The sequence below is a fragment of the Neoarius graeffei genome, chromosome 10 (genome assembly GCF_027579695.1).
Source record: "Neoarius graeffei isolate fNeoGra1 chromosome 10, fNeoGra1.pri, whole genome shotgun sequence".
Lineage (NCBI taxonomy): Eukaryota > Metazoa > Chordata > Actinopteri > Siluriformes > Ariidae > Neoarius > Neoarius graeffei.
This window is the reverse complement of record NC_083578.1, coordinates 86,918,995-86,936,338: the sequence shown is the minus strand read 5'-3', so window position 1 is coordinate 86,936,338 and position 17,344 is coordinate 86,918,995. Positions and strand designations below refer to the sequence as shown.

General features: G+C 43.3%; 1 protein-coding gene across 2 annotated transcripts in view; it reads right to left on the bottom strand.

The window, feature by feature from the left end:
• Window positions 1–17,014, bottom strand: part of myo1f (myosin IF) — a 99,382-nt gene extending 82,368 nt beyond the window's left edge. For both annotated transcript variants that reach the window (XM_060932512.1, XM_060932513.1), the window contains exon 1: window positions 16,743–17,014. In XM_060932512.1, coding sequence (XP_060788495.1) covers window positions 16,743–16,745 — 3 coding nt within the window. In that variant the 5' untranslated portion in view covers window positions 16,746–17,014. The remainder of the gene's footprint in view (window positions 1–16,742) is intronic.
• Window positions 17,015–17,344: the final 330 nt, after the last annotated feature.

Below are 17,344 nucleotides of genomic sequence, written 5' to 3'. Positions count from 1 at the left end.
CACCATATCAATATTTGTTTACGTGAACTATCCTTTGTTTCTCTGACAAATCCTTCAGTTTTGTAGAGCTTTCAATGCTGTAGAGCTGCTGTTGGAGAAAAATCAAACCAGCACCTTCTCTTCTGACCAATCAGAATCAGGAACTCCAACAGGGCTTATAGATTATTGTACTATTGCAATGAAGTTGTTGGAACAATTTTCAGAGTCAAACATTCTTCAAAAAACAACTTTTGGGAAATGTTCTGCTCGCCTAACAGTCTGTTCTGAACCTTAAAAATGAAGTGAAAAAGATGAAGTGCACACAATCTGAGGCGGCACGTTGGTGTAGTGGTGAGCACTGTTGCCGCACAGCAAGAAGGTTCTGGGTTTGAGCTCAGTGGCTGACGGGGCCTTTCTGTGCGGAGTTTGCATGTTCTCCCCGTGTCTGCATGGGTTTCCTCCGGGTGCTCCAGTTTCCCCCACAGTCCAAAGACATGCAGATTAGGTTAACTGTTAACTGGCTATTCTAAATTGTCCATAGGTGTGAACATGTGTGTTTGTGCACAGAAAGGAACTGGCCACCCTACTGAGGTTTTTCACCCATGTGACCAAGTCATGTGAGGCTGCCATTTTGGATGTCACGGCTCGAATCAGTTTGAATGCGAGGAAGGCGACAAACAAAAAACATAAAAGAAAAAGGAGCGAGATGCAGAAAACACCTTCACTATCCAGCGGCGTAGGGCATTTACAGGGCGAGCAGAGGGAGAGGTATTTGCAAAAATTGAGGTTAGCAGGCTTACAGAACGACGTTTACCTGCTTCCACCAGGATTGTTCACTGACGTACGGAAGTAAACGAAGCCCTCGTCTTTACCTGACTTCGGCCCACATGATCTGTATACCTATGTCATTAAAAACCCATTGCCATACACAGGTATTGATCTGAAAGCGTATAAGAGTTTGGATGCCTACAAATATTTTGTGTCAGGCTGGGTAACATGCCTACATCAGCGGGTCGTCCCTGGAGCCGGTGGTCGCCATCTTATTACAGCTAAGGTTTGTTCACATTTTCATTTACTTTCGGTCCTCAGGATAAACAAAATGTTATGAAATGTCATTGAAATAACTTCTTAGTCTGTTGAGACATGGCCCGTTATAAATTTGCTGTTACCAGGCAATGACCAAGAACTGTATTATTAGGGTCGGTGTCTGTGTTGTAGCAGTGTACTAGCAGCTAGCTGTTAGCACTAGCTAATGTCAACAACATCATAGCTGGTATGTTACTGTAGCAATGTTTACGTTCAGTCATTTGGATGACTGTTAAAACCTTTCAGTCTCAAGTTTTTCCTTTACTGTATTTACTAGTTTACTGTAATTATGATCCGGCAGCTATTTACACCGGATCCAGTGTAAATAGCTGCCGGAGCGTGCTCCAGAACCTCGGCCGGAGCACTCCAGGAGCAAGCCAGAGTGCGCTGCTTAATTTGAGGGGGAGCAAGCTGGAGCGCGCTCCGGCAGCTATTTACACTGGATCCGGTGTAAATAGCTGCCGGATCATAATTACAGTAAACTAGTAAATACAGTAAAGGAAAAACTTGAGACTGAAAGGTTTTAACAGTCATCCAAATGACTGAATGTAAACATTGCTACAGTAACATACCAGCTACTATGTTGTTGACATTAGCTAGCTTGATCTTCAAAATGGCGGACACTGGGGCGTCACGTGACCCTGTGACGTCAGGTGAAAAACCTCAATTGCTGCAATTCTAGCCAAGTCAACCAAACATGGTTCAGCGATCTACAAGATCTCAGAATGTGATTCCATTAGCGTTAAATTTCCTTCATAAAATTACTTGTCAAATTAAGAATGGAGGCGGCACGGTGGTGTAGTGGTCTTGCTGGTTTCTCCAAAATTACCTCCCCTGCCTTTAATGCATTCATTCTAATAATGTTATCATTTCTATAGTAAGGCGGCACGGTGGTGTAGTGGTTAGCGCTGTCACCTCACAGCAAGAAGGTCCGGGTTCGAGCCCCGTGGCCAGCGAGGGCCTTTCTGTGTGGAGTTTGCATGTTCTCCCCGTGTCCGCGTGGGTTTCCTCCGGGTGCTCCGGTTTCCCCCACAGTCCAAAGACATGCAGGTTAGGTTAACTGGTGACTCTAAATTGAGCGTAGGTGTGAATGTGAGTGTGAATGGTTGTCTGTGTCTATGTGTCAGCCCTGTGATGACCTGGCGACTTGTCCAGGGTGTACCCCGCCTTTCGCCCGTAGTCAGCTGGGATAGGCTCCAGCTTGCCTGCGACCCTGTAGAACAGGATAAAGCGGCTAGAGATGAATGAGAAATTAAGAATGGACTTCATAGCTCTGTAGTTGGTAAATCACCTCGACTAGAGATGATGCTTTGACTATTAATACCATCTTAACATGACCAACGTCACCCACAAACACTACACTGGCTAATAACAGAAGAAAGCTGGTAGTTGGTCCAGTTGATAGAAAGGAAAGGAAGCAGTTCTTGTGTTGCTTAAGCAGAGGAGAACATTACTGTGGCAGCGGGGGCGTGGTCAAACGTCGGTCTGTGACCGGAGGGCGGAGTCAGGGAAGGTAAGTGGCAGAATCACTGCACCTGATGTCAATTGACCTGTGTTTGTGTGTCTTCCCCAGTGACCACGCCTGATAAAAGTAGAGAGAGAGCAGAGGAAGAGAGCTCTCTCCCCAACCAGACGAGTGTGTGTGTCTGTGTGGCTGGGAGATTGTGTCAACTGAAAAGTGTCACAATAAAGAGTTTTTTCAATTCAGTTCTGTCCTGCTGTACTTCTGTGCTCCACCCACCCGCTCAAAGTCCTACAATTACAAAACGGTTTGTGAGTCAGAACACTAAGACAGGTGTCGGAAGAAACGTGCAAGATGGACCAAGAGCAGTGTTGAAGTTTCGATTCCTCTTTTTAGAAGCTGCTGGATTTCCAGCAGTAATTGCATGCAAGACAATAGTGAACTGAGACGACATTATGCCTGCCTGTGTTGTGGAACAAAAGGGCTGAAGAGGAATCCTCCAGCGGATTTATTCTCAAACTTGTTTTAAGTAAAAGTAGTCGCGGATTTCAAAAATCAAACTTTCATTTTCAGAGACTGAATGGCGTTTGAGCAAAAAGAATTTTCTTTAAAATGTCAGATGGACTTCCTGCGCTGGTGGCGTATGTGATGACGTCAGGTAGCGGTCGCTTGGATCGACTCAGCTGTTTATATTCTCTATGTATAGCAGTGACAAAATAGCGATAAAAAATGCATTCCTATATTTAATAAAATGAGAGAAATAGAATTTTGATAGGGCGGCACGGTGGTGTAGTGGTTAGCGCTGTCGCCTCACAGCAAGAAGGTCCGGGTTCGAGCCCCGTGTCTGGCGAGGGCCTTTCTGTGTGGAGTTTGCATGTTCTCCCCGTGTCCGCATGGGTTTCCTCCGGGTGCTCCGGTTTCCCCCACAGTCCAAAGACATGCAGGTTAGGTTAACTGGTGACTCTAAATTGAGCGTAGGTGTGAATGTGAGTGTGAATGGTTGTCTGTGTCTATGTGTCAGCCCTGTGATGACCTGGCGACTTGTCCAGGGTGTACCCCGCCTTTCGCCCGTAGTCAGCTGGGATAGGCTCCAGCTTGCCTGCGACCCTGTAGAACAGGATAAAGCGGCTAGAGATAATGAGATGAGATGAGATGATAATTTTGATAATAAAAAATTTGTCTTCAGTTCCCCTTTAAATACAGGAACGATATTGTACAAGTTTGAGATTGCACTTGGTATGAATAGTGCATATACAATAATGTGTATGCATCACCGAACAGTGCAAGAAGACAGATAACTTGGCTGCAGAGTTCAGATCCTGATGATGTCAAAAAGCAAAACTGGCTGTGCTGTCTGAGTGGGAGGGGCATACTCTCTCTCTCTCTCTCTCTCTCTCTCTCTCTCTCTCAGAGCTGTCACTCAGAACGAAGCTAACCAATCACAGGTGTCTGTGAGCTACTTAAAGGGATCTTCCAATGGATTTATTCTCAAACTTATTTGAAGTAAAAGTAGTCATAGATTTCAAAAATCAAGCTTTCTTTTTCAGAGACCGAATAGTGTACGAGAAAAATTAATTTTCTCTAAAATATCAGATGGGCTTCCTGCGGTGGTGACATATGCGATGACGTCGTGTAGCATTCGCTTGGAGCAACTCCGCTGTTTATATTCTCGGTTTACGTCGTAGTTTTGTTAGTTTTACAAGTATTTTTACTGAATTTATCAGTTTTTAAATAAGTATGCCTCATTGTGTGGAATATAAATGCCACAATGATGCTAAAAAGAACGCATAAGCTGGAACTGCAGAGAAAATGCAAAGTGTGCTTGTTCAGCTGTGGCAAAGTAGTCTCATGTTTGATCCAGTTTCTGTTGGTGACACAGGTGAACAGGCACACTTTGCATTTTCTCTGCAGTCTAGTTCCAGCTTATGCTTTCTTTTTAGCATCATTATGGCATTAATATGCCACACAATGAAGCATACTTATTTAAAAACTGATAAATTCAGTAAAATACTTGTAAAACTAGCAGAAGAAGAAGTTTTTATTTATTTGTCACATGCACACTCAAGCACAGTGAAATTCATCCTCTGCATTGAACACACACATGCACACACAAGTGAGCAATGAGCACACACACATACCCAGAGCAGTGGGCAGCTGTACTATAGCACGGAGAGCAGTTGGGGGTTAGGTGCCTTGCTCAAGGGCACTTCAGCCCAAGGCCGCCCCATGTTAACCTAACCGCATGCCTTTGGACTGTGGAGGAAACCCATGCAGACACGGTGAGAACATGCAAACTCCACACAGAAAGGCTCCCATCGGCCGCTGGGCTCGAACCCAGAACCTTCTTGTTGTAAGGCAACAGTGCTAACCACTACACCACCATGCCACCTCGCCTCCGACGAACAACTAATTACAACTAGTTAGCTGTCGTAATTAGTCAGCTGGGATAGGCTCCAGCTTGCCTGTGACCCTGTAGAACAGGATAAAGTGGCTAGAGATAATGAGATGAGATAATGATGAAATTAATGGTTTTTAAAATTCTGTAGAGGCATGCTTAAGTTTTTACACCTCTGATATCTGCTGCAGGAAATTAAACAGAAGAAAGCCACTACTGCTAGTCTATAAATATACATAAACATAGCTACACTGACTGTGGTAATGATAACAGGAAACACAGCAAACCTGTAGGTCTGTACCTCGACGGTTCACATAGCTGTATAGAGTATATTCATGATATAGGAAGCCATGGCCTAATGGTTAGAGAGGCAGCTTTGGGACCAAAAGGTTGTTGGTTCAATTTCGTGGACCAGCTGGAATGGCTGAAGTGCCCTCGAGCATGGCACCTAACCCCCAACTGCTCCTCAGGCTGCCCTGGGTGTGTTGTATGTCTCTCTGGATAAGAGCGTCTGCTAAATGATTTATTAAGGACATTCGTTAATCCAGTCGCACTTAGTCTGAAATCACATCGTGTTTTATTCTGGGTGAATGTGGAATAATTTGCAACGTACAGTCCTGTGCAAAAGTCTTAGGCACATGTAAAGAAATGCTGTAGACCAAAAATGGCTTAAAAACAGCAGTAAGCCATAATAAATGAAACGAAGAGAATATTTGGTGTGAGACGACCCTTTGCTTTAAAAAAAAAAAAGTACTCGCCAGTACAATGAGTGCAGTTATAAGGAAATGAGCTGTAGGTTTGACTGAGCATCTTCCAGAACCAGCCACAGTTCTTCTGGACATGTTGACTGTCACACTCACATCTTCATTTTACACCAAAACCCAGCAGCCTTCATTATGTTTTCTTTTTTAATCTGAAAAAAGCTCTCTTATGGAATATGCTGCTCAGACATCTTACAAAAAAAAATTTCTGTAACATTTAATTTTGTGCTGGAAAAAAATGAACGTTTTGGAAGTCTAAAATGGTTTTGTAATGTTTTGACTCGATAATGTATAAGTCATAAAATAGAAATCTATAACAAAGTTTGCATTAAAAAAATCAGGTGCCTCAGACTTTTGCACAGTACTGTATATCCAACAATTACAAAAGATTTATCACCATCCTTTGAATTAAAAAAAAACAAAACTAAAATTTCTAACTGTAATTTTGAGACGCACTAAAACAATCAACAAAATATTAAGCCAAATAAATAATTTGACTTTGTGGTGTTTTTTTTTATTTATCAGAAATGTGGTGTTAGTTAAAACGGTATAAATACAAAAATTTCAATTAAAATCTCATCTCATCTCATCTCATCTCATTATCTGTAGCCGCTTTATCCTGTTCTACAGGGTCGCAGGCGAGCTGGAGCCTATCCCAGCTGACTACGGGCGAAAGGCGGGGTACACCCTGGACAAGTCGCCAGGTCATCACAGGGCTGACACATAGACACAGACAACCATTCACACTCACATTCACACCTACGCTCAATTTAGAGTCACCAGTTAACCTAACCTGCATGTCTTTGGACTGTGGGGGAAACCGGAGCACCCGGAGGAAACCCACGCGGACACGGGGAGAACATGCAAACTCCGCACAGAAAGGCCCTCGCCGGCCCCGGGGCTCGAACTCGGACCTTCTTGCTGTGAGGCGACAGCGCTAACCACTACACCACCGTGCCGCCCTTAATACATACCTCTCTGAGAAAATTGATGTAAAACAATCCAGGTTGGTATGATTTTGCACAAAATTTTATAAAAATATACACTGTTTTGCAAAAGTATTCAGCTCCGGATATTGATCAGATTTGTCTGAATAGCTAATCATAAACAGATCATAAACATATTCTTCCTCATCTCATCTCATTATCTCTAGCCGCTTTATCCTTCTACAGGGTTGCAGGCAAGCTGGAGCCTATCCCAGCTGACTACGGGCGAAAGGCGGGGTACACCCTGGACAAGTCGCCAGGTCATCACAGGGCTGACACATAGACACAGACAACCATTCACACTCACATTCACACCTACGCTCAATTTAGAGTCACCAGTTAACCTAACCTGCATGTCTTTGGACTGTGGGGGAAACCGGAGCACCCGGAGGAAACCCACGCGGACACGGGGAGAACATGCAAACTCCACACAGAAAGGCCCTCGCCGGCCCCGGGGCTCAAACCCAGGACCTTCTTGCTGTGAGGCGACAGTGCTAACCACTACACCACCGTGCCGCCCCATATTCTTCCTGTCAAAATGAATTATCAGTCAGTGAGAATTTCAAAGAAAATCAAAAAGGATCATTGCATAAGTATTGAACCCCCAGTCTCTAGATGAGAGACATCGTTTTCACAAGGACACAGCTGGCTTCACGTTGACTGGCCTACACTTGTGAAATAGCTGTGTTGAAGCATCTCTGGATATTTTCTGGACAAAATCCAGCTCAGTTGAAAGATCTTTCCAGAGACTGTCGGTCTGAAGGACAGAAGTGAAAATGAAGACTAAGGCCCTGCTTACACTACAGCTCGCGATGGGTTTGCGAATACTTGGTGATGAGAAATCCATAGCGTTGCCACCAATCGTGCGACGCACGGTGAATGTTCTCCGAGTTTCGTGAGTTGTTTTTGGTGTGTCTTCGCCTCGTGAGTGGCTAAAAAGGTCACGAAAAATTTCAGTGCATGCATTGAAATTTGGTGGCAGTGTTTGTTTTTGTTGGCAAACTAAGCAGCGAATACTCACAGACGGGTTTGGGAATACTTCCCGAAGCTCGGGGAAGCATCGCCACCAAATGCCTCATTTTCATCGATAAAACATCGCAAGCTGTAGTGCGACCGTAGTCTTAGGAGCATTCTAAGATATTTGAAGGTAAGCTAATAGGATTTGGAAAAGGATGTAAAGTTTCAGCTAAGAAGTTGGACATCCCAGTAAGCACTGCTGGATCAATGGCATTCCACCATCCAAGCACGAACAAAACCAGGTCCATCCTTAACACACAGTGCAGAGACTGGTGAAGGGAAATCACAGTGAGGCCAATAGTCACTCTGAAGGAGTACAGTGGCTGAGAGATGAGAACAAGAAGGATTTATTTGCCACATATACATTACGGCACAGTGAAATTATCTTCTTCACATATTCCAGTTTGTTAGGAAGTTAGAGCACAGGGTCAGCCATGATACAACACCCCTGGAGCAGAGAGGGTGAAGGACTCTGCAACAGTGCCCAACAGTGGCAGCTTGATAGAGCTTGGGCTTGAACCCTGACCTCCTAACCTTTAACCCAAAGGTCAGTAACTGGATGGCATACTGGTGTTGTGGTTAGACATGTGGTTAGGTTAACATGGGGCTGAAGTGCCCTTGAGTAAGGCACCTAACCCCCAACTTTTCCCCGGGTGCTGTGTGTGTTGACTGCTTCACATGGGTTAAATGCAGAAGACGAGTTTCACTGTGCTTGAGTGTGCATGTGACAAATAAAGGCTTCTTCTTCTTAACCTCTGAAACACAGTGCACCAGAGAACAATTTCAACAACTCTGATCATTTTGGATTGTACAGGAGGCGTGGCGAGAAAGAAACCATCAAGATGAGCCATATGGAAGCATGAGTGTGAACCACTGAAGATATACAATATATTTTGAAGTGATGAGACCCAGATCGAGATATTTATTCAAGACAAGTTTCAAAGCACTGTCTGTGGTGGAAACTTAACACAGGCCATACTTCAATTAACACCATCCCTACAGTGAAACATGGTGGTGGCAGCATCATACTGAGCGAAGCTTTTCATCCTCAGAACCTCAGAGCTTCTTGACAAGAACCTGCTTCAGAATGAAGCCATCAAAAAAAAAAAAGAAATTAATAAAGATATGACTATTATTATATTATATTATATTATATTATATTATATTATATTATATTATATTATATTATATTATATTATATTATATTATAAAGTGAATCTTGATATTATATTATACTATTTAAAATAAAAAAACAAAATAAATATTTATTATGAAAAGAAATGCCATTTATTTTACTTTGGTTATTCAAGTATTTCTATAAGCACTTAACTTACATTTTAAATTAAAATTTAAGTAGTGCAGATTAGATAAGTATTTCTTTATGAATTATTATTATTATTATTATTATTATTATTATTATAGGGGGGCGGCACGGTGGTGTAGTGGTTAGCGCTGTTGCCTCACAGCAAGAAGGTCCGGGTTCGAGCCCCGTGGCCGGCGAGGGCCTTTCTGTGTGGAGTTTGCATGTTCTCCCCGTGTCCGCGTGGGTTTCCTCCGGGTGCTCCAGTTTCCCCCACAGTCCAAAGACATGCAGGTTAGGTTAACTGGTGACTCTAAATTGAGTGTAGGTGTGAATGTGAGTGTGAATGGTTGTCTGTGTCTATGTGTCAGCCCTGTGATGACCTGGCGACTTGTCCAGGGTGTACCCCGCCTTTCGCCCGTAGTCAGCTGGGATAGGCTCCAGCTTGCCTGTGACCCTGTAGGACAGGATAAAGCGGCTACAGATAATGAGATGAGATGAGATTATTATAGGATTTTAAAAAAATTAAGTAATTTAATAATAATAATAATAATAATAATGCATTTTATTTTATTTAAAGTAGTAATTATATTCATATTTATTCATATTTATTATATTTATTCAGTGAATACATTAAAAAATCACTTTGTTCTACATTACATTATTACATTATTATATGTATACATTAGTATGATGAAACATATTACACATCAATTAATAATTAATTTATTCTATATTTATTACATTGCTCAGTGCATGAGTAAACCCTTTCTATAATACCTGATTGGTATAACAATGATCCCAGTGTGTTTAAAGACAGCGAGTATTTCTTGTAAGTCATCTCTGTACCGCAGCTTACTGATGTGAAGCCTCAAGGCATTTTCATTTGGTTTCATGGCATGGAACTGTTCTCTTTCTGAACCACAGCAGGCTCTTTGTGGTTTATATTCCTGTATTGTGATATAGAAGAGGTGAGGTGTTCCCACCACACAGCCCAAACACACCTCATTCGATTATTCACACAAGAACGACTTATAACACTGGAATCACAAACTTACTGTACAAAGTGTGTTCATCTTTAATTTATGCACACAGCAAACAGACAGTGTATGTGAGAAACGCAGCCTAATTCACAGACCGCATTGCTAAGTAGGTGTCTACACAGGAAGATACAGAAAATATGATCTCATATGTGTGAACGCTGGAAATGAAAAAAAAAAACCCAAGCAACATGACAGTGTTATAATTTGGACACTTATATTTATTCATGGGTGGCACGGTGGTGTAGTGGTTAGCGCTGTCGCCTCACAGCAAGAAGGTCCGGGTTCGAGCCCCGTGGACGATGAGGGCCTTTCTGTGTGGAGTTTGCATGTTCTCCCCGTGTCCGCGTGGGTTTCCTCCGGGTGCTCCGATTTCCCCCACAGTCCAAAGACATGCAGGTTAGGTTAACTGGTGACTCTAAATTGAGCGTAGGTGTGAATGTGAGTGTGAATGGTTGTCTGTGTCTATGTGTCAGCCCTGTGATGACCTGGCGACTTGTCCAGGGTGTACCCCGCCTTTCGCCCGTAGTCAGCTGGGATAGGCTCCAGCTCGCCTGCGACCCTGTAGAACAGGATAAAGCGGCTACAGATAATGAGATGAGATAAGACATATTGAGTCAACAGCTCAATCGTTGATATGGTGAAATTTTCTGTGAGCAGAAATGTGTTTATCGAACCTTTCTGGAAGGAGTCTCCAGTGTCAGCACTTTGTAGCAGTCAGAGGTAAAGCTGTCATTTTAACTTTTCTGAAATCTTCAAGAGATGGATTCTCAGTGACATGACAAGCTGTGATATTTGTCTCATTACATTCAAGTGAGAATAAAAGACGTCTGAGAACAGGAACTAAGTGGGTTTATAAACTTCCCACAGCACTGAATGTAGCTATAAATGGATAAAAATTACGACATTGACTTGCTGTTATAGGAAAATATTCATCATCAGGATGGTAACAGAAGGATAATTTCACTTCTGCTCAGGACATGTCACACCATACCATGGATTTATGATGTTCCAATTTCAGTACCCTTTCCCCACCCTGATTAAAGCTAGACGGCCTTTCAATTTCATAAAATCGGTGAAATTTAGCCCATTCTGTGGCTGGGAAGTTATTTAATTTGAGGGGATTAAAGCAAATAATGTGCATGAAATAGCTCGCTTCGTGCAGTCAAGCAGACAGAGGAAGTCCGTGTGTGTGTGTGTGTGTGTGTGTGTGTGTGTGCATGCGTGCGTGTACAGGTTTCCCTTTGACCATGAGCTGACAGTTCTGTCATTCTGTTGTTAAACGAACAGCTGATCACACCGAGGTGCTCACTGACCGCCGATATTTATTAGTTTGGTCCTGCGTTTCCTTTCCTTCGTATATAACATAACGTCTTTTCTTCTCGCTTTCCGTTACTTTAGTCGGTCTTTCACGTTTCATTCGCACACTCACGTCCTCTATTTTTCTCTCCTGTTTCAAATTTGTATCCCACAATGCCTTGCGCGAACAGGGAAAGCCCACCACATGATGCATGACGTAGTATCTTGTATTGGGTCATGGTGAAGCAGGAAAAAATAGTGGAGAATTTAGGGGCACGTGGCCTTAAATTCATTAATTGTTCTATTTTTAAAAATCCTAATAAAAATTTTGGAAGTCTGTGATTCAAATTCAGTCGCTTTCAGTCCACTCAACAAAAATAATTGGGTGTCGGGAAAATTCTTTTGATGACCTACAGTTGGAAAATCTGAAAGGCAGTCTAGCTTTAAGGTGCTTTATTCCTTACTTAGTGCATGATGTGACTTTGCAACAACTGCCTTTACTCATGAAGTCACCCTAGGCGGTAGTGAATCTGTTTCATGGAAAATATCTGCCCGTTTCACATGATGGGGGGGAATCTCTATTTAGGTTTGCATCATTCATTAGGAAAGCCATTTTTGGAAAAAAGTGTTTGGGCCAAACATCCTGCATCTAAGGCTTGTGATTGAATGAATCAAACACAACATGCACCGAAACCCAACGAAACAACATGATCGAAATGTTGCAATTAAAACTATCATCCTGTCTCGTGATTTTTTTTTCCCCAGTCTAAACTAAACTACATGAAATTAAACTGACGTCAACTACGACAGTAGTCCAGTACCATGTTTAGTCTCACAGTTCTGTTGTCACCCAAACAGGAAACATATAACCATGATGACATTTGGGCTGCGGAAATTAGGACTGCAAAAACGGGGCTTGAAATATTTACTTCACCCCAATATAATCAGCGGTCAAGTGCAGTCCTGATATTTGTAACACACACAACGTAAATAGTACAGTAACAGTTACTATGAGACTGGAACGATCTACATATCCCTCAGATGTGTTCACGAATTGCATAGAAGCAATATTACACCTAAAGGTGCACTATGTATCATATTAGCAGAAATGTTGTATAGTATTCATAATTAGGTTTTCTTTCGTGTATAACCACCCGTAACTATGAATTGTTCTGTTTTCGTAAGCTTAAAACAAGTACTTCATATCTACATAGGGAGCGGGTCCTCTTCCACCGACCCTATCATGTTGTGCCGTCATGTTTCAACGGTAGCTCAGAACGGACAAACCGAACACTGGCTCTAGAGAGCATGTTTCGCGTTTCACATTTCGCATTTTAACAAGTGGCAGCTTGACTCCGGCACTGGGAAAGCAAGACAAAGATGAATAAATAAGTTGTTCTGTTTTAGTTTTAGATCACAAATTTATCAGAAACCCTCCTAAAATGACTGAAATAACCCTAGATTAGCTGAACAGTCGCTAAGATAAACAAAAAAAGTGGGAAAACCTGCTGTTGTGAAACAGCTAGCATAAAACTGCGGCTCTGCAAACGGCCATCGTAGGTTCGAATACTTGCTTGGAAAGGGATGGATGTGGGGGTATTCGGTTGGTTGTGATCTTCAACCTCACCGTGACATGCCACTAAATCCTCCATAGTGCACCTTTAAATAAGCGAGCACAAAGTCTTTACGCGTTTAATATACATCATGTAAAGTCACAGCGACATTGGAAACGAGACAAAACTGTCAGGAATGTCAACATTTTCCTCAGATGTTTTGCTAAAATGATAAGAAAAAGCTCAGAATTTGTAAAAATTGAGAAATGCTTTCCTAACTAGAACTATGGGTAGCGTAGCTAGCTAGCAAACAAACATCTCTCTCAGTTGTATTACCAAACTGACAAGTAAAGACTTCTCATCTCATCTCATTATCTCTAGCCGCTTTATCCTTCTACAGGGTCGCAGGCAAGCTGGAGCCTATCCCAGCTGACTATGGGCGAAAGGCGGGGTACACCCTGGACAAGTCGCCAGGCCATCACAGGGCTGACACATAGACACAGACAACCATTCACACTCACATTCACACCTACGGTCAATTTAGAGTCACCAGTTAACCTAACCTGCATGTTTTTGGACTGTAGGGGAAACCGGAGCACCCGGAGGAAACCCACGCGGACACGGGGAGAACATGCAAACTCCACACAGAAAGGCCCTCGCCGGCCCCGGGGCTCGAACCCAGGACCTTCTTGCTGTGAGGCGACAGCGCTAACCACTACACCACCGTGCCGCCCAGTAAAGACTTTGTAGAGCTAAAATTACAACTTACTAGCAAACATAGTCTTTTATGCACACAGTGTAAAGACAGAATGACGATGAAAATGAAACAGAACCATCAAGAAGATCAACATTTCTCTCAGATGTATGGGTAAATTGCTAAGTAAAGAGTGTTATTAAAAAAGGACAGACGATCATTGTGGTATATGAGTCTAAACAGTTGGACACGCTATAAAATCACCTCAGGAAAGACGAGTTAATTACTTTTATGTTACTGGACGCTAAGGTGTAAGCTGCAGGCCAGTTTTGATGGTTGTTGTCTGCTGATCTCCAGAAACAAACCCATACTTGCCGACTCTACCGATTCACCCAGTAGTCAACTGATTTTGACAGGTGAATTCCACCTATGGATTTTAGTTCTACAAAATACCACATTAGAAAATAAATCCACTATTTGATTCGATCTTCTGACCTCGCGTCAGGTGTTTTCGGCACAGGGGATACAAGTACTGTTGATCGCGACAAAGAGTCATTAAGTGAAGCCGAGAACCAATGGAATGGCACGATAATGATCCATCCATTATCCATAACCGATTATCCTGTGCAGGGTCGCGGGCGAGCGGGAGCCTATCCCAGTTGACTACGGGCGAAAAGCGGGGTACACCCTGGACAAATCGCCAGATCATCACAGGGCTGACACATAGACACAGACAACCATTCACACTCACATTCACACCTACGGTCAATTTATGGCCCTTTTCCACTACCTTTTTTCAGCTCACTTCAGCTCGCTTCAGCTCACTTCAGCCCGACACGGCTCGCGTTTCGACTACCAAAAAACAGCACGACTCAGCTCGCTTCAGCCCTGCTTAGCCCCTAAAACTCGCACCGTTTTGGAGTGGGGCTGAAGCGAGCCAAACCGTGCCGAGTGAGGCTGGGGGCGTGAGCAGACACTCCCCTGTGCACTGATTGGTGAGGAGGAGTGTCCTCACATGCCCACACACGCCCCGCGAGCACGCTGGGATCTGTAAACACCGTAAACCCGGAAGGAGAAGAATTACGAGAATTATGAAGCCTTATGCGCCTCGCCTCATCTATACACTCTTGCCAGTATCTGTTGGCGTTGTCGGTGACAACAAGCCACAGCACCAAGACCAGCAACACTAACGACTCCATGTCCTCCATGTTTATTGTTTACTATCCGGGTCGTGAGACTGCCGCTTAAAAGCTCACTGATGTCACTGTTTGCGCTGCTTCACGACATCACGTGACGTCCACCCACTTTCGCTAACTCCACCCAATGTGTCCACCCACTTCCAGCCAGCATGGTTCAGCGCGGTTGTAGTCGAAATGCAACTCCAACAGCCCTACTCAGCTCGACTCAGCACGGCACGGCTCAGCCCGACTCAGCCGCGTTTGTAGTGGAAAAGCGGCAATAGAGTCACCAGTTAACCTAACCTGCATGTCTTTGGACTGTGGGGGAAACCGGAGCACCCGGAGGAAACCCACGCGGACACAAGCAGAACACGAAAGGCCATATTCCACACAGAAAGGCCCTCGCCGGCCACGGGACTCGAACTCGGACCTTCTTGCTGTGAGGTGACAGTGCTAACCACTACACCACTGTGCCACCGCAATAACAATGTTGAATCTAAATTGTATCACTCTATCATGCCATTCCATTGGTTATCATTATAGTTCTAGCCAATCAGCAATGAGGTCACAACAAATTGTGCCAGTATTTGTAAAAACCAAACATGCTCTGCGCTCTCAGAAAATAAAGTACATTATTGTACCTGTATGGGTACAGTGGCTTGTCGCTGGGGCAGTACCCTCTAAGGGACTTATTTGTACCCTTTATACACTGCTTGGGAACATATACAGTATGTACCTTTTTGGCCTAGATACCTTGAGGTCCAATAATGAGCCCTCGGGGGTACATGAGCGTAGATTGTACCTTAGGGGAAAGAAATGGACTCCTAATGCATCCCTGTTTCTGACAGTGTCGTGATCATGAACAATGAAAACTCCAAAGAATGACAACATTTGCAATGACAACAAGTTCAAGGTCACTTGGTTGTCAGATCGTCCATCGATCAAAGCATCGAGGTGAGGTGACAAGCATGCATTTTGTGAAGTACAGTAAGTCAGTCCGATTTCTCGATCAATTTTCTTCAAACATGGCACCCAGAATGCAGGAAAGAGAATGCACCATTTTACATCATTTTTTTCTCCAAAATTTTGCATGCCGCCAGACCCCCCAGAAGGGCACGATCTGATCATTTCATTTTGCTTTTCATTTTCAGGGGCTTGGCAAGTATGCAGACACAATGTACGTGAGGAAGTGCAGAGGCCCTTGTAACACACATCTCAACTTCCCCCTGCTGCATGCTACCACAGCACTGTTGCGTAAATCCATCTCAATACACACATCCTCTTTGAACAACGCCTCACCCCTATCTTTGAAGTTTTGTGGCTGAGCCAAGCCCAAACACACCTATAACGATACCAGCTACTGGGCCACTGTGCTCCGTCCGAGTCCGTGTTTATCACTGTTAAGCATTATTAATCACATATTTTCCAGCAAGACTGAAAGAGTGGTGTGCTAATAGATGTGAATTAATTTAGGCAGGAATGAAACCATGAAGCTGGCAGTCAGAGCATTTTATCTGAATCATTGAACTGTCTATTTATTGTGGAGAGTCCCTCAGTTTATCACTTCCTGTTTAAAACACGAAACAGGAAAGAAATATCGTATCTCTTCCATTTAAGGAGTTGAATAATCACAGTTTTCGTCATCTCTGCCTTAATACTGTACTTCTGTATTCTAATGATTGCATCCTGGTACTATTCGGGCAGAATTTGATGGATTCGGGTCTTAAAACTCGCCATTTCCTGGACGTATTTATCTCTCAACGATAAATGAATGAATGAATGAATGAATGGCAGAGGCACCTTGTTTAAATGACACGAACCTGACATCACTATTGCTCTTGCAGCTGCATTGTTTCAGATCACAGAATCGGATGCAACACACATTTAAAGATGTAAAGTTCTTGAATCGAACGAGCATTTACTTATCTCTATCCCATGTTGACACATCTTCACAATTCAGCTCTTAACAAAATAATCATAAGGTATATTTACCATTGTGCCAGTCCTCTTCTCCCTGTCCACCTGCACACACCTTCTTCTCTATGTATCTGTGTGTGTGTGTGTGTGTGTACACCTGTGAGAAAATCCACCAGTGTGCCCTGTCAGCACCTCTCCATCACTCTCAGACTCTTTACCCTTTAAACCAAACTCTGCCTGCTTCAGCGAAGCACTTCAAATGAGCCCTGAACACACCAGTACTTCCTCATCCTCCCACAGAACATACGTGAGAGCAGAACTATGGCTGCAAAGGGCTGCACTCCCTTCATTCGCCTACACACACACACACACACACACACGCACAAGTGTGAGTACGCAGCTTGTTGTTTACGGATGCGTGAGAATAACGACATACAAGCTAAAGTGTTAAACACACCCTCATCAGCGTTCATTTAGTCCAAACTTCATGACCGTGAAAAACAATAGTCAGATTACACTTCAGTGATACTTCCTTTAAGTTTTAAAAGGTTTACATTTTTCGATTTTGTAATTGTAATTCCTTCAAGCCGCCTCTGTTAAAACTCTGAGATGCCTTTTAAGGAAAAGAGGCAGAACTGAGCAGCTACATATCAACAAGGAGACGGAGCTAATTTCTG